Source organism: Haematobia irritans, chromosome 4 (genome assembly GCF_050003625.1).
Source record: "Haematobia irritans isolate KBUSLIRL chromosome 4, ASM5000362v1, whole genome shotgun sequence".
NCBI classification, from domain to species: domain Eukaryota; kingdom Metazoa; phylum Arthropoda; class Insecta; order Diptera; family Muscidae; genus Haematobia; species Haematobia irritans.
In genome coordinates this window covers 74,577,229-74,603,698 of record NC_134400.1, presented here as the reverse complement: position 1 = coordinate 74,603,698, position 26,470 = coordinate 74,577,229, and the positions used below count along the sequence as shown (strand labels likewise).

At 36.4% G+C, this 26,470-nt stretch overlaps 1 protein-coding gene across 1 annotated transcript in view; it reads right to left on the bottom strand.

The window, feature by feature from the left end:
• kug (FAT atypical cadherin kugelei) overlaps positions 1-26,470 on the bottom strand; it is a 603,151-nt gene that overhangs the window by 138,897 nt on the left and 437,784 nt on the right. The window contains exons 18-19 of the mRNA XM_075308589.1: positions 20,346-25,611; positions 2,515-2,790 (exon numbers count right to left, since the gene is read on the bottom strand). Of these exons, the coding sequence (XP_075164704.1) occupies positions 2,515-2,790; positions 20,346-25,611 (5,542 nt within the window). The remainder of the gene's footprint in view (positions 1-2,514; positions 2,791-20,345; positions 25,612-26,470) is intronic.

The window sequence follows — 26,470 nt, the reverse complement described above, 5'->3', positions numbered from 1 at the left end:
GTATACTTAGGCTGCTAGGCGAACTGCTAATGAGGAGACGTATTTCGGCCTTACTAGGACAATCAAACATACAAAGGTATGTGAACAAAGGCACTCCCCAAGGAGGAGTTCTATCACCTCTTCTTTGGGATGTTGCTATAAACAACCTTCTGGTTTCCCTAGAAAAAGAAAGGATAAAAGGTGTGGCATACGCAGATGATGTGGCGCTAGCAGTCCGGGGGAAAATTCCCATCCACAATCAAAGATATAATACAGGGAGCCCTCCAGATGACTGAGAAATGGGCGAAAGAGAATGGTCTTCGAGTAAATTGTGCAAAGACAGAATTAGTCATGTACTGCAAAGATCGCAAAACTCCTACGGTTAATCCCATTTCTTTAGAGGGTATTGAAATTCCCTTTGGTGAGTGTGCAAAATACCTGAACTTTATATATAAGAAAGGGCAAGGAAAGCAACGGTAGCTTTGTACTCGTGCAACAAGGCAATAGGAAAAAAGTGGGGACTAAAACCAAAAATTGTGCATTGGCTATCACGGCAGTGGTTAGACCTATAATGCTATATGGTGTTGTAGTCTGGTGGCCGGCACTTCTCCAGCCGACAAGTTTAGACAATGTTCAGCGTATGGCGTGTTTGTATATCTCAGGCGCATTCAGCAAGACAGGAACAAATTCCCTTAATGTCATGCTGCACCTATTGCCTTTAGACATTTTGGCCAAACAGTCAGCTGCAACAACGGCTGTGCGGTTGCGCGAGCTATCGCAGTGGTCGTAAAAAGTTACGGTCACAGTTCCGTCCTCAAAATAATACCAGATGTGCCTAACGTAGTGGATTATACTTTGGCGAGACCACTTTTAGACAAAAAGTTTGAGACTCTAATCCCCAACAGTGAGGCGTGGTGCACACAGACCCCGTGGAATAAAGAATATATAGATTTCTACACTGATGGCTCCAAATTGGATGGACAAGTGGGTTTCGGAGTATATTCTAAAGATCAGGAACTTCGAATAGCGAAAAGATTACCTAATCACTGTAGTGTTTTTCAGTATGAAATATTAGCAATAAGATAGGTGGCGAATTGGTTGAGAAGGAATGTTCCAAAAAACGTTGGCATTAATTTATACACGCAAAGAAAAAAAAACGTTTGGAAAACGTGTACCGAAAACGTTTTTCTTTTGTTAGAGTTTTTTGAATTGCTTCGAAAATTTTGAAATTTTATCACCAAATAAATTCGTTTGTTACAAAATTTTTATTTTTTCAATAAAAAAAGTTATTTTTGAAACAACAACACAGTCCATTTCGTTTATATCAAACACTGTTCTTTTGGGACTTTAGGTCTTTAATAAGACACATTTTACAGTTCAAAATTTAATATAGTACAATGTAATGTTGAACATTTTTTCGGAATCTTCCGAACATATCTGGAATATATGTAAAAAAAAACAAAAGCAAAAAAAAACTTTGGTCGAAGCAGAGATCGAACCCACGACCTTTGGCATGCAAGTCGGACGTAGCATCTACTGCTCCACGGTGCCAAACTAAATGTTTGTTTCTGTTAAATAAACTTTGTTTATTCGGTTCGTGGGCGCCGCAAGCTATGCTATATACATATAACTTATATGGATTATTATCTATTGATGACCATAACAGGTATATAGCTCAGTGGTTAGTGTGTTGACTTACAAAGTGCATGGTCCGCGGTTCGATTCTCCGTCCAGGCGAAAGGTAAAAAAAATTTAAAAATGTATAATATCGTATAATTTCTTCTACATTGTTGGTATTGCAGGAAAAGGTGTTAGGAACTAAAAATCCTTGTGGATGTGAGAAAGATGTGAGGGACAATGCAATTAGCAAGAAAACAATGTTTTTTTTGTTTTTTGAGCTAGTCTTTATGAAATTGTTTTTACATCCTGGAAAAGAATAAACGTTTATCACAAAAAGTATATACTTTTCATCCAAATACACTTCCTTACAGCGAAAAGCAAGTGAGAAACGAACTTTGTTTGTCTAAAATTTGACATTTAATCATCAAACTGTGCACCAATTGTGTTGCGATTCTCTGAAATAGATGTACTCATGTAGCAAGTACATGTGCACTCTGCATATACAAATGGAATTATGCAGAGTTATGCAAATTCACACAACTAAATTCAAACGGCCACGTGTGTAATGCGCTTTACAGACTATCAGTTATTCCGGACGACAGAGCTCGTGACGAACATGTCCCATATATTGTGCACATTATAAGTTAAGTCCGAAGGCATAATCGATACTGCTGCATGTTTATGGGATCGATAACACATTCACCGATAATTTAGTCATCGCCGACAAGTCCTATCGATCCGACACACTGTAAGATTCTTTACAGACACCGACATTCCGTCCGGAATAACTGATAGTCTGTAAAGCGCATAAGGTGTAAAAGAGAGTGGGCATAATAGAATTGCTTTCCATTCGAATAATCTATTCGATTATATGGGAATGTTATTTGAGATTTTTTGGCGTTAATTTATACTTACGTGACATGTGTTTTGACCACGACTCGTTACTTTCGTTGCTATGGAAGCTAGAAGAGTCCACAACTTCAGCTCCTGGCACTTCTGTTATATCCGGCAGAGGATTCTGACTATTCCTGGCCCAATCTGAACAGTCCCAGTGATATTGGCCATAGTTTGAGTAATCAGAAGCCTGTGACGAGCTACACACTTTCGGCAATGTTACATGGATAAGTTTAGCACAATTCGGTTTTATGGATGTCACACACGTCGAAGGCATATTGTAGTCAATAGATTTTCCTGGAAATAGCAAATGAATTGATATGACATCTTCTGCGTTCTATAGGTCCAAAAGTGAAGAAAACCTACATTTAAATAAAATAAATTATTTTTTCTAGTCTTTTTTTCTTCATATAAAAATTTTGCAATTTTATTTATTCATTATTTATTCAGGTTGGCAGTTATAAATTTAATATGTAGTACCAAATGTTTTTATACTGAATGTTCAGTTTCATCCCCGCCCGAGGAATCTTTGTCTTCATCGAGAAAATAGCTTCTAAGTGCGCTAACTAATACAAAAAAGTGTGATCCACAATCGTGAACTGACGGTGACAAAATGAAACGGAAACGTTCACAAAAAAATCAAAACGGAATGTTCACGATTTCATGAACGGGATTCTTTTTTCTTTGGCTATGAAAAGTCTTAAAATAATTGTTAGACATTGTTATGCCAACTTCGCCGTGCTAAGGTGACTTTTAACGCGTATGGTGCAGGTAACACAGGTTCGAGTCACGGTAGCCGAAATCTTTTTTTTTTTAATTTCGTTTAAAAATTCATAACTATTAAGTTTTCAGATCATGAACGTTGGTTGTTATTTTGATAACGCATGGTGTTGTCAGATTGACCCCGTCTGTGCTCAGTTTGACAGCACATCAAATAAAGACTTACTACGATTTTCCGCCATGCTCCAAAATAGTTTGGGATTTTTGAATTTTTAAACAATATATCGTGCTTTTAATCCGGAATTCTTAATCTTTCTTAATTCTTATTGTTCTTATATTGTGATTAAATAATAAATAATAATAAAACGATGTTAAACCCGCTTCATCGAGTCCTTCCAAAATAAAATTTCAATTTTCATTCAGTATGGCAACTGGTCCTAAGAATTTATTTATGTGTCAGGCAGGGCTGTGGAATCGGAGCCGGAGTCGTAGAAATTTTGCTCGACTCCGACTCCGGCTAAACAAAATTTGAAAAACTCTTCATATCTTTGTAACTAAAGAAATATTTCGACAAATTTGATTCCGTTAAGGTTTTTAATCGAACAACGAAAAATGAAGTTCTGGATTTCAGGCCATTCAAAGTGTATTTATATGGGTGAAATTTCACGGTGATATAAAAAGTAGGTTTTACTAGAATATGGGCTTAATTGATCAATTGTATTGTCCATTTTTAACATATCAAAATATAGATTTTTGACCCTGTATATACTCTTGATAAAGGTATAATTTTAAGGCAATATAGCAGTAGAACCTAAAGTTGTGAATTTTTGGCAGGCATGTCGAGTTCGAAAATGGGTTATACCGGACAATTTTGTGATATAGCAGCTGCATATAAACCTAACTTCCGATTTGTTTTGTTTAGAGTTATTTGAGATCCATAAATAAATGCGGAAATTTCCCAGATTTTGAGATAGCTCGACATAATTACTTGAGAAATCTCCTTATCCTTGGAAGCTGTAATTTTAAATTAAACCTCTACCAACGTGCCATCTGAGCCGGTCTTTTGGGAGAAAGTTTGTTTCATCAAAGCCACTTGAAATTCTTTACATTAAATTAATGGTCTCTAATGTCCAAAACTGATAGATGTTTCACCATTTTACTTCTATATAAACACTCGTAACTGTACATATATTGCTGTCATCTGTTGTATGGTAGTGGTTATTTGAAATTGCGCCCGTCCTAATTTTTGGCAGTTTAAATCTGTTTTATATATCCGACACATTACATTTTTTAACATCCAAACTTTCTATCTGATTAGCCTGACATTTTGATTTTTGTGTATCTTTTTGTTAGTGTTTCTATTTTATATAGATCTATTTTTTATAAAATGCCTATATAGACCAATACCACGATTTTACTTCTTAAACTTCTGGAAGCCTAATTATTTTTTGAAATTTTGTGGTTTTATAAATATATATTTCAGAGATTGTTGTTATACCCATATGTTGATGTGGTCTCTATATAGTCTTGTTCCGTATATAATTTATTGGCCTGAAATTAAAATGTAGGGTTCTTTACATCCCTAAAATGCTGAGGTTTGTCGTCGAGTCGTATCAAAATTTAAATTTAGAGTTCTTTTGGACATATATGGCAAAATAGAGTACTTATATCGGTCTATTTTTGGAACACTACACCTTAAAATTACAATTGGAATAAATGAGATTAAGGTACACCACCTGGAGTCGACTCCGGAGTCGGAGTCGAGGCTAATAAGAAATGCTGGAGTCGGATTCGGAGCCGGAGTCGAGCAAAATTGACTCGACTACACAGCCCTGGTGTCAGGACAGTTCGTCACGTTCACTGCACCATCGAGTAGCACATGCAATGTTTGCTTGGAGCGTCCCATTGAAATTAACTTATTGTGCGGATTTACTTTTTAAAATTGGTTAAGACACTTTCGAACATATCTTTAATATAATCGAGTTCGCTGCCTAGCTGACGTGACTGAAATCGTGTGAAACACCTGTAATTAGCAGATTAGCCTTTTCCGTGTAAAAATTGGTGGATCTGATGTTTTTATTCAAATTAATAAACATCTAAGCGATGCTTTAATATAGTAACTTGCAGTGTTGCAAGTTCTCAATAGTAACGACGCTTTTCGGACGAGTTTTGGATATCATATACGACTGTTTTCGACATTGTGGGGATTCTCAGAAATGCAGTCAAATTCAAAAAATGTTGGCAGAGAACTTCCTGGCAATGACCCAGGAGTATTTTGGTATCACAATAGATTTGGAGAAAGGGCAAAAAGTGTCAATATTCTTGTCGCCATGCAAAAAGGAGTCTACCCGATGTGATAACTACGATCAAAAATGCTATTTCTTCTCGATTCCGGCGCAGAGACGTGAAATTTCGTAATAACCGATGTCACATATCCTATATTAATAGAAGATTTCTTTGCTCATTATAATCTTTACGTAAACATTCTATAACGCAAATGTCTGGATAATTCGGCGGGGCTACAAAAAATGTGCTTAATTAGTGTTAGTCAGTCATATATACCCAAGGTTAGGTTAGGTTAGGTGGCAGCCCGATGTATCAGGCTCACTTAGACTATTCAGTCCATTGTGATACCACATTGGTGAACTCCTCTCTTGTCACTGAGTGCTGCCCGATTCCATGTTAAGCTCAATGAAAAGGGACCTCCTTTTTATAGCCGAGTCCGAACGGCGTTCCACATTGAAGTGAAACCACTTAGAGAAGCTCTGAAACCCTCAGAAATGTCACCAACATAACTGAGGTGGGATAATCCACCGCTGAAAAATCTTTTTGGTGTTCGGTTGTAGCAGGAATCGAACCCACGACCTTGTGTATGCAAGGCGGGCATGCTAACCATTGCACCACGGTGGCTCCCAATATATACCCAAACAATTTTGTTTTTCATAATAGCAACTATTCGTTAGTTGACACAGCAAATTATTTGCTTTGCTGAAATAGCAAACAAATATTACTGGATTAGAAAATGTATTTGCTAACAAAAATATTGGAATAGCATACTGCATTAAATGAAATCGCTGACTGTGTTTGTCATGGCAACAATTTTGTCATATATTAAGTAAAATAAAATCAATAATCCTATTATCAGATAGACTGCACAGAAAAAAAATTTCCGTAGTTAAACTAACGCTAAAATTAACTTATTTTTATTGGAAAAAAATTATTTGCTTGTAGTTAAATTTTATTATTTTTATCGAAATTTTTCACAGCTTAATGAAATCTTACTTTTTTTAAGTATGTCTCAAAAATTTTATGAACTGAACGTAGGTATAAAGTTCAATGACCGTACACATAAGTTCAATATGAACTAAAACAAAAGAAGATTTTCGTGCGATTCCCAAAAATAGTAGGAATGAACTACTGTATGGTTAAAATGGTCATGATTAGACGCCAATGATTTTCTTCTTTACTTTAAGTTATTTTTTTCTTCTATGAGATGATGTAACTTCGTGAACTGCAGTTAAAAAGTACAACAGGGCATTAAATTTTCCTGGTTTTAATAACGCTTTGTGGAAATCTCAAAATGTGGAGTAAAATTTAGTTCAATTTTCGTGCGAGGTAGTTCATTCTCCCTAAAAAACAGTTCACTTTTTTTTGGTGTGAATGTCAGCAGAAAATATCAGTATACTACTGAATTTTCAGCAGCATGTCTGATATTCCAAATTTGCTGTTTTAGCAAAACAATCTGCTAAAACAGTAGTTTTTTTGTCTGCTGAGAAATACAACCAGTGTTTGCTATTAACAGCAGTCTTTTTCTATAGGTGTACGAACCTTTCATTTATTAATCCAAATTGTTCATTCAACCACTTGCTTCACGAGTTTAGAGGTAAAAGTTCGATTCCATGTTAAGCTCAATGAAAAGGGACCTCCTTTTTATAGCCGAGTCCGAACGGCGTTCCACATTGAAGTGAAACCACTTAGAGAAGCTCTGAAACCCTCAGAAATGTCACCAACATAACTGAGGTGGGATAATCCACCGCTGAAAAATCTTTTTGGTGTTCGGTTGTAGCAGGAATCGAACCCACGACCTTGTGTATGCAAGGCGGGCATGCTAACCATTGCACCACGGTGGCTCCCAATATATACCCAAACAATTTTGTTTTTCATAATAGCAACTATTCGTTAGTTGACACAGCAAATTATTTGCTTTGCTGAAATAGCAAACAAATATTACTGGATTAGAAAATGTATTTGCTAACAAAAATATTGGAATAGCATACTGCATTAAATGAAATCGCTGACTGTGTTTGTCATGGCAACAATTTTGTCATATATTAAGTGAAATAAAATCAATAGTCCTATTATCAGATAGACTGCACAGAAAAAAAAATTCCGTAGTTAAACTAACGCTAAAATTAACTTATTTTTATTGGAAAAAAATTATTTGCTTGTAGTTAAATTTTATTATTTTTATCGAAATTTTTCACAGCTTAATGAAATCTTACTTTTTTTAAGTATGTCTCAAAAATTTTATGAACTGAACGTAGGTATAAAGTTCAATGACCGTACACATAAGTTCAATATGAACTAAAACAAAAGAAGATTTTCGTGCGATTCCCAAAAATAGTAAGAATGAACTACTGTATGGTTAAAATGGTCATGATTAGGCGCCAATGATTTTCTTCTTTACTTTAAGTTATTTTTTCTTCTATGAGATGATGTAACTTCGTGAACTGCAGTTAACAAGTACAACAGGGCATTAAATTTTCCTGGTTTTAACAACGCTTTGTGGAAATCTCAAAATGTGGAGTAAAATTTAGTTCAATTTTCGTGCGAGGTAGTTCATTCTCCCTATAAAACAGTTCACTTTTTTTTTGGTGTGGATGTCAGCAGAAAATATCAGTATACTACTGAATTTTCAGCAGCGTGTCTGATATTCCAAATTTGCTGTTTTAGCAAAACAATCTGCTAAAACAGTAGTTTTTTTGTCTGCTGAGAAATACAACCAGTGTTTGCTATTAACAGCAGTCTTTTTCTATAGGTGTACGAACCTTTCATTTATTAATCCAAATTGTTCATTCAACCACTTGCTTCACGAGTTTAGAGGTAAAAGTTCACACTAGTTACTAAAGTGAAATCTGCTACTCATAATCGGACACACATACCAGTCAGAAATTACTGATCGTTATAAATATTGAGCGTTGGAAGCTAATGTTGAAACAACGCTAGCCAAACAAATTAATTAACGATTTTTAAAAACACAATGAGTAATGGAGGTATTATTGTTGATATGAATTGATTTAGAATAGGATAATATTCCTTTTTCATATAAATTGAATGTGTACAAATGTGTAAAAAAACAATGAACCCAGCTGGAAGAACAATTTTGGTTAATTTTACAAATGTAGGTAATTGTAGAAAGTTTTAACTAACATAAACTACATGCTGACATCACAAATATAAGTAAATATTTTTCGACTAATTCGAGAATTTTTTTGGACATAATTACTGTTAAAGATAATTTCGTTGTTTGAAGAAAAAAATTGGAGTTTAGAATTGCAAGAATGTTCTTTTGGCTCAGTTGGCGTAAAATATACAAATTTTAAGAAATTCTGAAGTATTTTCTTTGAAATACGTACATTTGTGTATAACTTTTTTTCCTTTTTTTAGTTCATTTAACCAACCTACGCAAAAACAAGTATATACGGCCGTAAGTTCGGCCAGGCGGAATCTTATGTACTCTTCACCATGTATTGCGTAGAAACTTTTACTAAAAACTGTCATCTACAATCGAATTACTTGGGTTGTGGTTATAAAGGGTGATTTGTTAAGAGCTTGATAACTTTTTTTTTTTTAAAAACGCATAAAATTTGCAAAATCTCATCGGTTCTTTATTTGAAACGTTAGATTGGTCCATGACATTTACTTTTTGAAGATAATTTCATTTAAATGTTGACCGCGGCTGCGTCTTAGGTGGTCCATTCGGAAAGTCCAATTTTGGGCAACTTTTTCGAGCATTTCGGCCGGAATAGCCCGAATTTCTTCGGAAATGTTGTCTTCCAAAGCTGGAATAGTTGCTGGCTTATTTCTGTAGACTTTAGACTTGACGTAGCCCCACAAAAAATAGTCTAAAGGCGTCAAATCGCATGATCTTGGTGGCCAACTTACCGGTCCATTTCTTGAGATGAATTGTTCTCCGAAGTTTTCCCTCAAAATGGCCATAGAATCGCGAGCTGTGTGGCATGTAGCGCCATCTTATTGAAACCACATGTCAACCAAGTTCAGTTCTTCCATTTTTGGCAACAAAAAGTTTGTTAGCATCGAACGATAGCGATCGCCATTCACCGTAACGTTGTGTCCAACAGCATCTTTGAAAAAATACGGTCCAATGATTCCACCAGCGTACAAACCACACCAAACAGTGCATTTTTCGGGATGCATGGGCAGTTCTTGAACGGCTTCTGGTTGCTCTTCACTCCAAATGCGGAAATTTTGCTTATTTACGTAGCCACTCAACCAGAAATGAGCCTCATCGCTGAACAAAATTTGTCGATAAAAAAGCGGATTTTCTGCCACTGATTTTGGTAATAAAATTCAATGATTTGCAAGCGTTGCTCGTTAGTAAGTCTATTCATGATGAAATGTCAAAGCATACTGAGCATCTTTCTCTTTGACACCATGTCTGAAATCCCACGTGATCTGTCAAATACTAATGCATGAAAATCCTAACCTCAAAAGAATCACCCTTTATTTACCGATGGAAAGGTATCTTAAAACTTCTTAACATCATCTTCTAAATTGTAAGTTAGTCCATACGTGACATGTAATAGACAAAAAAGCAGATTACATACGTATATACAAAAGCGTAGGAAGGCTTCTGGGGAGTGGGCGTAGACCCACCCAGAAAAAATTTAGGCCCCCCAGAATTTGAAAACCTATTTACGATTTTCCATTGTTTTTACACAGAAAAAATGTCACGAAAATATTTCCAACTACAAAGTTAATTGAAGTTGAAAATTTTTTGGAATAATAAATTAATTGATACAATTAGCATTGGACGGTATGGTTCCAAAGCAAAAATGGGGGGAAGTTGAGAATGCTCTGTCTGTCGTCTACTCACAGGTGCTGGAAAAGTTTCCCGGTCCAGATCCTCGACGCCAAGAGGCTGGTTGGTATCAAGAACGATTTAAGCTAGTCGCATTTGAGGACCAGAGGGCTATAGAATGTTTTAAAGCTGCTCTGATACTAATTGGTGAAGTTTGGGAAGGAGCTGCTCTAGAGTTAGTCGAGATGACATACCGGCTAGACCTAGAGCACATGCGTGGATACCTGCAAACCCTTCTGACCCTGAATCTATTTTAAATAGACTGAAACAATGCAATCCAGATCTTCCAACAGCTGATTGGAAGGTAGGCAGTTTGGAAGAAGTTGATGGACCAAGACGGCATGCAGTGTTTATATTGAACACTCAGTCTTTGCCACATCTAGCAAAGTCCCAGGGCCGTGTATGTTATGGCTTTCATTATATCCAAATGAAGCTATATAAAAACGATCAGCTAAAGGATTCAGAAATGGATAAGCCTCTGTCTGAATCAGAAGTAGGCGGATCCTCTTGCGAAGTCGAGGGAGATACCAAAGTTGAAGACATGGATAGACACCGCATGCGAGAGGTGGTTTCTACAGCCTAAAAAACTCACCAAACCTATGGTTATTGCGAGAGTCACCGAGATCTCTGAAGAGGACATTCTTGATGACTCGAATGAAGCGGCAGATGTGACGATTGTTGAAAATCTCGATGGTCCTACGGATTCTCCAGATAAATCTTCACTATTGTAAGGCTGCATGTGCTGCCTTAAAAGTTTTCCTGATGAAAGGGGACATAGACATAGTTCTTATTCAAGAACCTTAAATGTTTATAGAAACAAAATATGTGAATTAAGTACTCCGGGGTTCAAACTATTGCAGTATACTGGTAATGATGTAAATCGAGCCAGTATAATTGCTAAAAACGAGCTCAACTTGTTTCAATGTGCAAAACTGAAACTGTCGTTGCTAGTTTAGAATTAGCCAAATGCAAATATTGGGTATCTTCGGTCTACATGGGACATGATAGGGAGATGCCTCCATGTGCCGTTAACACACTAGTTGAGGAGTCATTGAAAACAAAGACAAAACTCATTATGGGATGCGATGCAAATGCACATCATAGTATATGGGGAAGTGGTGATACTAATGCAAGGGGAGAGTCGCTAATAGAGTTTATTTTGCGTACTAATCTGGTAGTTTGCAACAAGGGAGATGCCCCAACCTTTGTCACTAAAAACAGGCAAGAGGTTTTGGACATCACCTTGGCCTCGAAGGAACTGAATGAAATGATATCTGAGTGGCAGGTTTTAAGTGAACATAGCTTCTCAGATCATCGCTACATCAGTTTCAAATTTGATGTTCATACCACCAAGACCATATTTCCGCCAAATGTTAGGAAAGCTGACTGGAATAGGTATAGGGAATCGTTCAATATGATGATACAGAGACAATATAACAGAGACAAATATGAGAAATGTGCAAGTTATCGAACACGCAGTGGAGCGTATTACTAAGGCCTTCAACATTTCACTGAAAGCTGCATGCCCTAGAGGGAAGCCAAGGGGGGAAAAATCGACCACCATGGTGGTCTACGGAATTAAGTAATATGAGGAAATCCTGCAGGAAGCTCTTTAACAAGGCAAAGTCCACCAGAGGCCCTGTGAATTGGGACGCTTATAAGAAGAATCTGAGAGGATACAAGCGAGAACTGAGAAAGGCTCAGCATAACTCTTGGAATGATTACTGCAGCAGCATTGAGAATACGTCCGAGGCTTCCAGACTACGGAAGGTGCTAGCATCCACGAACTCCGCTCCAGGTTTCATTAACACATAGGAGGGCAATTGGACAACGTCCAGTGAGGAGACGCTGGAGGTACTATTGGACACACATTTTCCTGTAAATCAGACGGTTGAACCATGTACTGGCGGTGCCACAGTTGCTCAGCGGTCGTTTCCTGTCGAGGAAATTGTATCGGAAACTAGAATAAGACGGGCGCTAAATAGCTTTGGACCATTCAAATCCCCCGACCTGATGGAATTACAAGCAGTAACTGACAAAATTATCCCCTGGTTGTCGACGATATATAAAGAATGTATCAACTTATCATATATCCTAGGAAAGTGGAGGGAAACAAAAGTCGTTTTCATACCTAAAGCGGGAAAAGCCTCTTACTCGAGGGCGAAGGATTTCCGACCAATCAGCTTATCCTCATTCTTACTTAAGACTCTGGAGAAGATGATAGATATTAATCTTAGAACTAGCATCGATTCAAGTTTGTTCTCGAAACGACAACATGCATACTCGAAGGGCAGGTCTACTGAGACCCCATTAAATGAACTAGGCAGCTGTATTGAAAGGTCACTATCTGTCAAAGAATACACAATCGTTGCGTTTCTAGACATCGAAGGGGCGTTCAATAATGTCCATCCGAGCTCGATATTAAATGGACTGACAACTCTGAATGCTGATCCATGTATACTCAGGCTGTTAGACGAACTGCTAATGAAGAGACGTATTTCAGCCACACTAGGACAAGCAAACATACAAAGGTATGTGAACAGAGGCACTCCCCAAGGAGGAGTTCTATCACCTCTTCTTTGGAATGTTGCTATAAATAACCTTCTGGTTACCTTAGAAAAAGAAACGATAAAAGTGGTGGCGTACGCAGATGATGTGGCTCTGGCAGTCAGGGGAAAATTCCCATCCACAATCAGAGATATTATTCAAAGGGCCCTCCGGATGACTGAGAAATGGGCGAAAGACAATGGTCTTGGGGTAAATCCTGCAAAGACAGAATTAGTCACGTACTGCAAAGATCGCAAAACTCCCACGGTTAGGCCTATTTCCTTAGGGGGTATTGGGTATAAAATACCTTGGCGTTAGTTTGGACAGGAAGCTGAACTTTAAGCTTAATATTGAAGAAAGGGCGAGAAAATCAACGGTAGCTTTGTACTCGTGCAAAAAGGCAATAGGAAAAAAGTGGGGACTAAAACCAAAAATTGTGCATTGGCTATACACGGCAGTGGTTAGATCTATAATGCTATATGGTGTTGTAGTCTGGTGGCCAGCACTTCAGAAAGCGACTTGTTTAGATAAAGTTCAGCGTATGGCGTGTTTGTGTATTTCAGGCGCATTCAGCAAGACAGGAACAAATTCCCTTAATGTCATGCTGCACCTATTGCCTTTAGACATTTTGGCCAAACAATCAGCTGCAACAACCAGCGAGCTATCGCTGTGGTCGGAAAAAAGTTACGGTCACAGTTCGGTCCTCAAAATAATGCCAGATGTGCCTAACGTAGTGGATTACACTTTGGCGAGTCCACTTTTCGACAAAAAGTTTGAGACTTCAATCCCCAACAGTGAGGCGTGGTGCACACAGACCCCGGGGAATAAAGAATATATAGATTTCTTCACTGATGGCTCCAAATTGGATGGACAAGTGGGGTTCGGAGTATATTCTAATGATCTGGAACTTCGAATAGCGAAAAGATTACCTAATCACTGTAGTGTTTTTCAGGCTGAAATATTAGCAATAAGAGAGGTGGCGAATTGGCTGAGAAGTAATGTTCCAAAAAATGTGGACATTAATATATACTCAGACAGTCAACCTGTAATAAAATCCTTGGACTCTGTGTTCCTCAACTCGAAAACGGCCATCGACTGCCGCAAATCTCTCAATTAGATGGCTGAGCAGTACAATATTCACCTAATATGGGTGCCTGGCCATAGGAGCATACCGGGGAACTGCGAAGCGGATGAGTTGGCAAGGCTAGGGACTACCTTACATATTCCAGGGGAACTAGAATTTGTTGGTATGCCCCTAGCTACCTGCAAGCTCATGCTGCGTGAGAAGGCTCTTATGATGGCAAATGTCCGATGGGAAAATTGCAAGGGTTGTAACGACACCAAGCGAATATGGCCCCATTTCAACTTAAACCGCACACTAGATATGCTAATGTTCTCGAGACGTCAGATATCACTCCTGATATCTGCTATAACGGGTCGCTGCCTGATAGGCGATTTTGCAAAAACTATTGGCGCGAAGGATAATGACTATTGTATGAGCTGTCATGATGCGGAGGAAAAAGAATCAATTAAACACCTCTTGTGTGAGTGTCCTGCATTTTGTGTAAAGCGCAAGCAACTTTTAGGAGCATATAGCTTCAGATTAGTGGCGGATCTGGAAAACGTTAACTTAAGCAGTCTGCTAATGTTTTTGGAACAATCTGGTTGGTTCAGCGAAGAAAAATAATCGAGAAGGTTCAGCGGTTAAAACTAGAAGTGCCCATATGTAATAGGTACTTTTAGTTAATGTGGTATCACAATGGACTGAATAGTCTAAGTGAGCCTGAATCTTAGGTTAGGTTAGGTTATGGCAGCCCGATGTATCAGGCTCACTTAGACTGTTCAGTCCATTGTGATACCACAGTGGTGAACTTCTGAATCTTAATCGGGCTGCCACTTTAACCTAACCTTATCTAACCTAACCTAACCTAACTTTTTAATCAAGATAGAAACAGTCAATGATTGAACATTCTAAAATTTTTAATTCAAAAATTAATTGATACAATTAACTTTGTAATCAAATTAGGATGACTAAGTCAGTTAAAAACAAGTATATACGGCCGTAAGTTCGGCCAGGCCGAAGCTTATGTACCCTCCATCATGGATTGCGTAGAAACTTCTTCTAAACACTGCCACCCACAATCGAATTACTTAAGTTGCGGTAACGCTTGCCGATGGCAAGGTATCTTAAAACCTCCTAACACCATCTTCTAAATTGTATGTAAGTCCATACGTGGTATATATTAAATCAAAAAAGATCGATCCAATACGTATATAATTCAGTTTGACAAAGTAGACATACAATTTTGACAACATTTTCTACAGAAATAAAATTTTAACAAAATTTTCTATAGAAATAAAATTTTCACAAAATTTTTTGTAGAAATAAAAATGTTCACAAAATTTTCTATAGAAAGAAAATTTTGACTAAAATGTTTACAGAAATAAAATTTTAACAAAATTTTCTATAGAAATAAACTTTTGACAAAATTTTCTATAGAAATAAAATCTTGGTAGATTATTTTTGGCTCGAGTGGCAAACATGATTATGAACCGAATAAAATTTGAACAAAATTTTCTATAGAAATAAAATTTTGACAATGATGAAAATTTCATTATGAACCGAATAAAAATTTAACAAAATCTTCTCTAGAAATAAAATTTTGACAAAATTTTCTATAAAAATAAAATTTTGGTAGATTATTTTTGGCTCTAGTGGCAACCATGATTATGAACCGATATGGACCAATTTTTGTGTGATTGGACCAATTTTGGTATGGTTGTTAGCGACCATATACTAACACCACGTTCCTAATTTGAACCGGATCGGATGAATTTTGCTCCTCCAAGAGGCTCTAGGGTCAAATCTGGAGAACGTTTTATATGGGGGCTATATATAATTATGGACCGATATGAACCAATTTTTGCACGGTTGCTAGAGACCATATACCAATACCATGTACCAAATTTCAGCCGGATCGGATGCAATTTGCTTCTCTTTGAGGCCTCGCAAGCCAAATCTGGAGATCGGTTTATATGGGGGCTATATATAATTAAGGACCGATATGAACAATTTTTGCATGGTTGTTAGAGACCATATACCAACACCACGTACCAAATTTCAGCCGGATCGGATGAAATATGCTTCTCTTAGAGGATCCACAAACCAAATCTGGAGATCGGTTTATATGGGGGCTATATATAATTATGGACCGATGTGGACCAATTTTTGCATGGTTGTTAGAGACCATATACCAACATCATGTACCAAATTTCAGCCGGATCGGATGAAATTTGCTTTTCTTTGAGGCTCCGCAAACCAAATCTGGGGATCGGTTTATATGGGGGCTATATATAATTATGGACCGATGTCGACCAATTTTTGCATGATTGTTAGAGATCATATACTAACACCATGTACCAAATTTCAGCCGGATCGGATTAAATATGCTTCTCTTAGAGGCTTCACAAGCCAAATCTGGGGATCGGTTTATATGGGGGCTATATATACTTATGGACCATATGGACCAATTTTTGTATGGTTGTTAGAGACCATATACCAACACCATGTACCAAATTTCAGCCGGATCGGATGAAATATGCTTCTGTTAGAGGCTCCACAAGCCAAATCTGAGGGTCCCTTTATATGGGGGCTATACGTAAAAGTGGACCGATATGGCCCATTTTCAATACCATCCGACCTACATCGATAACAACTACTTGCGCCAAGTTACAAGTCGATAGCTTGTTTCGTTCGGAAGTTAGCGTGATTTCAACAGACGGACGGACGGACATGCTTAGATCGACTCAGAATTTCACCACGACCCAAAATATATATACTTTATGGGGTCTTAGAGCAATATTTCGATGTGTTACAAACGGAATGACAAAGTTAATATACCCCCATCCTATGATGGAGGGTATAAAAAAAGTGATGAACATTTTTTAATTTTTAATTAAAAATGTTTTTCAAACAATCAATTGTTAATCCAAATAAAAACTCTAAGCCAATTCAGAAAGTAATTGAAAATAGTTCCTCTTTTTAATTAAAATATTAATTGAGTTTTGCGATCAATATCAATTAAATTTTTAATTGAATCAATTAAAAAATTAATTGAAATTTGCTACTAAAATCAATTAATTTTTTAATAAAGAATTTTTTCTATGCCCAATTAAAACCGTGATTGATACTATAATTTTCGCGATTGAAGACATTTCAATTCAAAAATTAATTGGATCAATTAATTTCGTGAGTAATTTTTTTTTGCGTGTATATAAAATTAAACAAGTAAATACAACTGCACAAAGTTCCGCTAAAGACTTTCATACACAATCGAATTACTTGGGTTGTAGTAGCGGTTGCCGATGGCAATATATAGTTTTATTTCTTAACATTGTCTTCTAACTTGTAGGTTAGTTTCTTTATTATAAGTGAATGTTTGAAGTCTGATATTTATGAAATAAAGCTGTGGTTTGAACTTATGATTAAAGTTCCTAAATTTATGTTTAGTTTAATAACTAAAACTTCTTTATAATTTATTATTTTGTTTAGTCTGGTTTTTAGTCAATTTAATTTAAAAATAGTAATTGATATTAAAACTATTCTTTCACAAATGAATATCTTAATAATTCGGCAAAAAAGTAGTGAAAATGTTCTTTTTGGGTCCGGAAGTGGTGCAAAATTGGCGGAGAAGCGATTAATGTAATACGAACTTGGCATAGGACGGATGTTCACCATTTCAACAGCCGTTGCATTGAATTTGCATCACTTCTTAAGGTATGGTCCGAATTCAGTGTTTTGGATGTTAATTAAAAAACTTTGTGAAAGGGCTCTGTCCAGAAAATTAAAAGCAACAAAAAATAAAAGCCAATAGAACTAGGTATATAACCCATCACAGAATCTGACCACTACCTCATACCGCACATCCATGATTTCACTCATTTTTTGATGTCCTCAACATTTTTCTACCGTTGACTTGCGGAGAGCCTACCACCAGATTCAAGTTACCTAATTTTACAAATTTTCCATCCAGAAAGCATATTTGAATGAATGTAAGTTAAAGTAACAACAACCTTGCTTCAATAAAGTTATGTTTAAGTATTTTTTAGACAGCTCAGAGTTACAAAGTTCTACATTCGTTCGTTTTCAAGTCATATAAAATGTAACAACAAAATGAAAAAAATAAATAAATACATTTTTCCCAACGACAACGAAGCGCACCATATATCGCCCTTCATAAGGGTCAACTATAATAATTTCGCTTTTAGATATTCGTATATTAATTAATTTCCTATTTGATTTCAAAATTGCGAATATCATATATGATTGGAAAGGATAACTTCACTTCAAGTGATGAAGTCACCGGGGTTAGCATTTCCGCCTTGCATACACAGGGTCGTGGGTTCAAACCCAGTTTCGACCAAACACCAAAAGGTTTTTCAGCAGTGGATTATTCCACCTCAGTAATGCTGGTCACATTTATGAGTGTTTCAAAGCTTCTCTAAGTGGTTTCACTGCAATGTGGAACGCCGTCCGGTCTCGGCTATAAAAAGGTCCTTTGTCATTGAGCTTAACATAGAGTCGTGCAGCACTCAGTTTTAAGAGAAGTTCACCACTGTGGTATTACAACGAACTGAATAGTCTAAGTGAGCCTGAAATATCGGGCTGCCACTATACCTACACTCATAGAAAAAAGTCTGCAAATAACAGCAGTCGATGTCTGCTGTAATATTTTTGTACTTCAGAGCCTAATGAACAACAAATTATAAAATGTTTAGGTTATACATTTTTCCCCAAAGCATATTTAATAACCAAAAGTAATTTTTGGTATATTTTGGTATTTTGGTGTATGCTAGCCTATCAAATGATGAAAATCGAGAAGGGATACTCGACTCACAATTCATGGGATATGTTACGCAGAAAAAAATAGGAGTGATTGTTGTTTGCTCACAGGTACATAATTTTAATTTTGAAGCTACTAATGCAAAATTCTAACATTTCAACATTTCACAAGTTACCTGTTTTTAAAAGCAACCAGTAAAATTTGATCAAAATTTTCAATATTTTTTTTTAATTTGGTAGATTTTAAATATACACGGATGACAACCGTACCTACAGTACAACTCTAGATCCAATATAGCCACGAGGTACTCAGTGCAATGTAAAGGGTGATACGGTCAAAATTTGGTCAAGGGAAAACGCGTGTAAATCGGTGAAATCGTTTATTTAAAAAATCAAATTAAATTTCTTTTTCAAGTTCAATTAGTATAAAATTCAGGAAAAATATTCAGTTAGGCTTTCGCTTTTCCAAATCCAAATTGCAAATGGCCTCACGCTTGACACCTGCCATCAGATTTTGTACAGCCACCTTGCCCACCTTCTTCGCCGCAGAAAGCCAGTTTGCCTTGAACTGCTGCTCGTCCTTAGCAGTTTTTTTGGTCTTCTTTAGGTTCCGCTTGACAATAGCCCAGTATTTCTCAATTGGGTCCTTGGGAACCACCTGCACGTTGTTGGCGGCGTACCACTCCATGGCCTTTTTACCGTAATGACAAGATGCCAAATCCGGCCAAAACAGTACGGAACAACCGTGTTTCTTCAGGAAAGGCAGCAGACGTTTATTCAAACACTCTTTCACGTAAATTTCTTGGTTGACTGTCCCGGAAGCTTTGAAAATGCTGTTTTTCAAGCCACAGGTACAGATGGCTTGCCAAACCAGATATTTCTTTGCGAACTTTGACAGTTTTATGTGCTTGAAAATATCTGCTACCTGTCCCGGAAGCTGCTTGTAGTCGGATTTGAAGTAGGTTTCGTCGTCCATTACCACGCAGTCAAACTTCGTCAGCATCGTCGCGTACAGCCTCCGGGATCGCGCTTTGGCCGTCGTATTTTGTTAATCACCGCGATTTGGAGTCACTACCTTCTTGTAAGTCGATAGTCCGGCTCGTTTTTTGGCTCGATGCACGGTTGTAGACGATACACCCAGCTTATTTGCGGCATCTCGGAGAGAGAGGTTAGGGTTTCGCTTGAAACTACCGGCAACTCTCTTTGTCGTCTCAGAGGCTTCCGGTTTTCGATTTCCCCCCGATCCAGACTTCCTGGCTGTCGACAAACGTTCCCCAAACACTTTAATTACATTTGTAACATTCTACACACACACACCTTCAAAATGAGGGGTGTTCAGGTTTTTTAAATGCAAAATTGATAGAAATACGTCAAATTTATATTGACCAAATTTTGACCGTATCACCCTTTATGCCAGATGGTGATGATGGCATTAATGTTGATACCAAAAAGAAAAACACTACTATTAAAATTATTTAATAAAACTGCAAATTAAAAATATTTAATTCTTTTTTTAAGCTGTGGTAAATTTAAAATTCCCTTTTAATAACCAGCTGTGGTTTTTGTCAAAACTCCTCCCTCAGAGACATGATCTAAAATATTATTGCATGTAAATCAATTGATAATTTTAACATATCTTACCGTTATTGAGTTTGCCTTCACAAAACGTCTTTAGCTGCGTCTGATCACACCATTCCGCCTTATAACATGATTCTGATATGTTTTCATTATTAATATTTACATTTGGTTTATTAAGACTTATTTTTTGATATTCCAAAGGAATACTCCCCAGCTCGTCCCCAGCGGATCCATAGCTTCGTAGTATGTCCAAATTATTTACAAAATTTGTATTTCCAGACATCACGTTTTCTGTAGATACTGGCACATAGCTTATTGGTCTATGATTAACTTCAAGATTGCTTATTTTGTTGATTTTTTTGTTGTTCTTTTCTTTTTCCAATAATGAATTAAGAGTAGTTTCCTTATAGGTGTTTTTAATGCGTTTTGAATTCGTAGATGCGGACGAAGATTTCCTTTTATAGATTGTACAACATAATGTTATTACGCATGATATGAAAACAAAGGAAGCGCCACAAATAATTCCAGTTATATTTTCTATAGAAAACTTTCGAATTTTTGTGGATATAGAATTAGAATATAGAGGATCTCCACAGCTAGCGCCAGTTAGATATGAGGGGCAGATACAACGAAAACTACCAGCTTCATTTATACACGTTGCTCCACGCCCACAAGGCTGATTATCACATTCATCAACGTCAAGTTCGCATGTAGGACCGGTGAATCCTCTGCACATGCAATGGGGAATTCCATCGCCTTCTTCGCATAAACCGCCATTTTTACATGGATTCGGTGTACAAAACATTCCATACTCACAACGTTTTCCCGATAAATGTTCTGAACATGAACATGTATAATTATTTGGGCCATGTAGATGACAGCGACCTCCGTTTAAACACGGAAAAGAAGCGCAAGGATCCGTGTCAATTTCACATAGCTTTCCTGTAAATCGTTCTGGACAGATGCACTTAAACTGTTTACCAAAATTATGACATACTCCAGAATTTAAACATGGTTGCCCTCCACAAATCCCAAGATTCACCAAAACTTTAGTGGGATCACAATAAAACTCTACATTTGTGAAACGAAGAGCAGATATAGTAGTTCCGCCTGATGCTATGTACAATGGTAATTTTTCTTGTCCAAGAGATATATCAGCCATACAACCGATGAACCCTCTTTGAATGTCTTCATATCCAATGATGGTATGGTGAGGCATGACATTTGCTCCAATAAATATGTAGTTTTTTTGAAGATTTAAAATTGAGTTGATGCCGGGAGAACTGCCCTGTGATAAATGTTTATTATCTATGACCATTTTTGCCATATTTAGAGTACGTTCTAGTTTTATTGTATGCCACTCGCCATCTGATACAAAAACGCTAGAAATGACAATCCCTTCGCCAGATCCCAACTCAAATCGAAATTGAATTACCCCGTTCACAATCTCTAGAATACTGTAATCAATTTCGCCGCTGGTGTACACAAGTGTTCCAGATTGTTGGACGGTGCGTAATTTCATATATAAAGAAAATTGTTTTTCTACAAGGAATACAACTGCTGGTTTATTTATTTTATATTGTGCGTAACTTTTCCCACTGAATGAGACTGAAGTCTGTAGTTGAGAACAATTTTCATACTGACATCGGGGCGATTGAATTTCACAAAATTTTCCAGAAAACCCAATTGGACAAATACACTGATATCCCACAATTGTATCCGCTGGCCAACATTGTTTATGTAAAGGGCAAGGTTCGGATGAACAAGCGTTAACGGGTTCGTCACAGTTTTTCCCATCAAATCCTTGTTTACAAATACATGTGTCAATTTGTTTGAATTTTGGTGTTACGTAGCTAACAACATCGGTATAGAACGTATTATGTGTATTTTTGTCAATATTCAAAATAATTTTGCAGTGGCCATTGACACAATTATTAACTGCACACCCATTGGAAACCACTTCTTCAATGGGTAGATTTGAATTGTCTTGAATTTCATCCAAATTCTTCGATAACGTAAAAATAATCTCAGCGGGCGTATAGTAATTCTCTGAAGTAGGCATAATTTGTTGTTTCCGAACGGCGAATACAACATCTAGCATATTATAATTCAAAGAATTATTTTTAAACATATCTTTGGAGGGTATTGTTGTATCTTCATTGAGAGAAATTATGAATATATCTTTCTGTCTACATCGCAAAACTTCTCGTATGGTACGAAGAAATATTTTTCGGTGGCTAAGGATAAAATCTTTGGCAGTAATTTGACTGAACTTCGTAATTACCGCATTTCTGACCATTTCAGCAGTTACGATTTCCACATTAATTCGCACTAGTTCATGTGAATAGAACTTTCCATCTGAAACGCTCACATTAATTTGGTACATTCCGATATCTAAATTTTGTATAGCATATATTTCTCCGATATCTCGAGATATGTTAAACAAGTTTAATGTAGAATATGTCTGATTAACATTGGCTTCAATACTAAAAGTGAACGTATCGTATTTGTCTTGATCAGTCACAAACACCTTACCGAGGAATCCACCAACAAATTCATCTTCATATGAGTTTATAGTTATTTCCAATGGTGTAACATTAGGCGGGTACTGACTTTCTTCTATAATTTTAATTGTTATCCATGCGTCGGAGTAGAGAGGTGGAATCCCATTATCGAAGACACGTATTTGTAACAAATAGTAATCACAAATTCTATGATTGAAATGAGTTGCGGTCCGAAGTCGCCCGTCCTGTTCCAAACGAAAGAAATTACCTTCGTTCCCTCTCTTGAAGTCGAATGTGTAAGGGCTTGTGTTTGGGAATTCATCAGCATCATAAATCTCGAAAGTGGTTACCACAAAACCTAAAGGTTTGTTCTCCTGTAACCACACTGTGTAATTTCCATTTTTGAACTGTGGAACATTATCGTTTACATCAGTAACATCAACGAAAACTTGAACAAAACTACATAATTGGGGTGAACCTTTATCACATGCCTTGATCTCCAGAACATACGAAGGAATATCTTCTCTATCGAGGTAATCGTATGTATAAATAACGCCATTTTCTTCATCAATAGTAAATTGTCTTAAACGGTCTCCTCTTTCTAAAGTATAATGCACAATACCATTTTGACCACTATCATTATCTATAGCAATGGCTTGAAGCACTTTCTCACCTTTTTCGCAGTTTTCAGCTATCTTGACACGATATAGATTTTGCGAGAATCGAGGTGTATTATCGTTTACATCAATAACTGATATATTTACGAATGTCTGGCTACTCAAAGGTGGTAATCCACCATCTATTGCTTGAACTGTCAAATAAAATGACGTTGTTTTTTCAAAGTCGACTTCTAAATTCAAAATAATTGATCCGATTTCATGATCAATGTTAAACTTTTGTTGTTCATTGCCACCAACTATATAATATCTGATTTCAGCATTAACTCCAATATCTTTTGAAGTTGCATGTACTCGTATGATTTCCGTATTCGTTGTTGAATTTTCCCATAAATCTACTTTATATTGCTGAAGATGAAATTCTGGAGGGTTATCATTTATATCTAAAACATGGATAATTGCATTGGCAGTAGTATACAATTTAGGATGTCCAAAGTCCTCAGCTCTTATAGTTAAATTAAAGACGGATACTTTTTCTCTATCCAGTTCTTTGTTAAGCCTTATTATACCACTAGAGGGATGAATGGTAAAAACATCAGTTTCATTCAAAAATGAATATGCGATTTTCCTGTTTAAACCAAAGTCTTTGTCAAATGCATGGACTTTAGTAACAATGGTATTCAAACGAGCGTCTTCTGGTACATTCGATATGTATTGCTGCATGGAAAATTTCGGTTGATTGTCGTTTACGTCATTAACGGTTATTATTACTTCGCAAACACATTCTTGTAATAACTCTTTACCGTCCTGGGCATGTACTAAGAGAAAGTATTTTGAAATCGATTCTCGGTCGATTTCGTTCAATACCTTGAGGATGCCATCATTTTTATCAACATAAAAGTCGTCCGAGTGATTTCCAGTAATGTAAAATCGAATTTTACTATTCTCTTTCTCGTCCAAATCCACAACATTTATTTTTAGTAATGATGAACCAGCAGATTCTGATTCAGAAACTGCCACTTCAAACCTTGGTGTTATACATATTGGATAGTTATCATTTATGTCTTTAACGTGGATGAAGGCACTGACATATGAAACAAATTTACCATCGGTTACAGCTATGGTAACGTTATAAGAAGAAACTGTTTCCCTATCAAGTCCCCTTGATACAAACAGTTGCCCAGAATTACCGATTTGGAACTGCGATTTATTGTCACCAGACACAATAAAAAAATTCAAATTATTCTTCTCCAAATCTAAATCAGTTACTAGAAGATGGTCTAATACTGTGCCCGGTAATACATTTTCTGGTACGACGAAAGTGAAGTTATCTGCTCTGAACTGTGGTGGATTGTCGTTGTAATCCGTTATAGTTATTGAGACGCGTGCATTGGATATCAGTTTATGTGAACCATTGTCATTGGCAAGCACATTAAAATAGTACTCTGACCGCGTTTCTCTATCTAAAGTATCAACCTGGGTTATCCACCCTGTGTGAATGTCTATCTCGAAGACTTCGCCAAACGATTCACTATCCAAGCTGTAACGTACATCACCATTTAGTCCTTCGTCGATGTCAATGGCAGTTACTTTCAATATTGAGGATCCTTTTTCAATATTCTCCGGGACATCTATATTGTACACAACGTTTGAAAATTTTGGATAGTTATCATTCTCATCTTGAATATGGAATAGTATATCGGCATATGAATTTAAAACGGGATGAGTTATTGTTTCTGACATTACTATGACATGTTCTAAGGCGTGCTGCTCCCGATCCAATGATTGAATCAACATAACATCTCCGTTTTCAGAAACCGAGAACTTTGTGGTGTCAGATACCAATGAAAACTTCACGGAATAGTTTCCGTTTACTTTGAGTTTGGCCAAGATCGAGCCGGGGGCTTTTCCCTCTTCAACATTTATATTTAAAGTTGGTTTATCAAATGAAGGTATTGTAAGATTAGCTCCAACAATTTGTATTGACACAGCGATGTAATTACTTCTTCTTTCAGGATACCCTTTGTCCGTCGCCCGTACGAAGAACTGAATGAATGTACTCTCTAATTTAAGTAATGATTTTGTCACTATCAATTCTCCACCGGAGGTAAGTCTAATGTGCTCATTCCACTCATTATTTGAATCTGAATTTTGCAAAGAATATTCGATTAATCCATTCTTGCCAGTATCCAAGTCAAAACCTACAACCTGAAATAGAAGTATTATGTATTTTATTAGTAATTAATTAAATTACATAAATTTTAGTATCAAATAATCATAAAAAACTAAGACTCAGATTCAAATAACAGTCCACAGAAAAAAAATTCACGAACATTTTTCCAATTAAAATTTTACTTGAGTTTTAAAAAATATTCAATTAAAATTTAATTGATTCAACAAATTTTTTACTTGAAACAAAAATCAATCATAAAAATTAATAGTATAAATTATTTTTTAATTGGACCAATTAATTTTTTAATTGACCTTCAATTAATTTTTTAATTGATACTATCATTTCTGTGGTTTCAATTAAAAAATTAATTGGATCAATTAATTTCGAGATTGAATCAGAAAAAAAATTTTGTGGGTCATTACTCATTCTGCCCCGATTCATGACTTTCACTTTGTTGTTGTAACAGTTTATTGTGATTTTATCCATTTTTATTTTTCGCGATGGAACTCCATACAAAATTAAAACAAGTATATACGGCCGCAAGTTCGGCCAGGCCGAATCTTATGTACCCACCACCATGGATTGCGTAGAAACTTCTACGAAAGACTATCATCTACAATCGAATTACTTGGGTTGTGGTATCTTAAAACTTCTTAACATCGTTTTCTAAATTGTGATTTAGTCCATACACACAAAAAATTTTTTTTCTGATTCAATCACGAAATTAATTGGTCCAATTAATTTTTTAATTGAAATGTCTTCAATCACGCAAATGATAGTATCAATCACAGTTTTAATTGGGCATAGAAAAAAATCTTGATTAAAAAATTAATTGATTTCATTACCAAATTTCAATTAATTTTTTAATTGATTCAATTAAAAATTTAATTGATG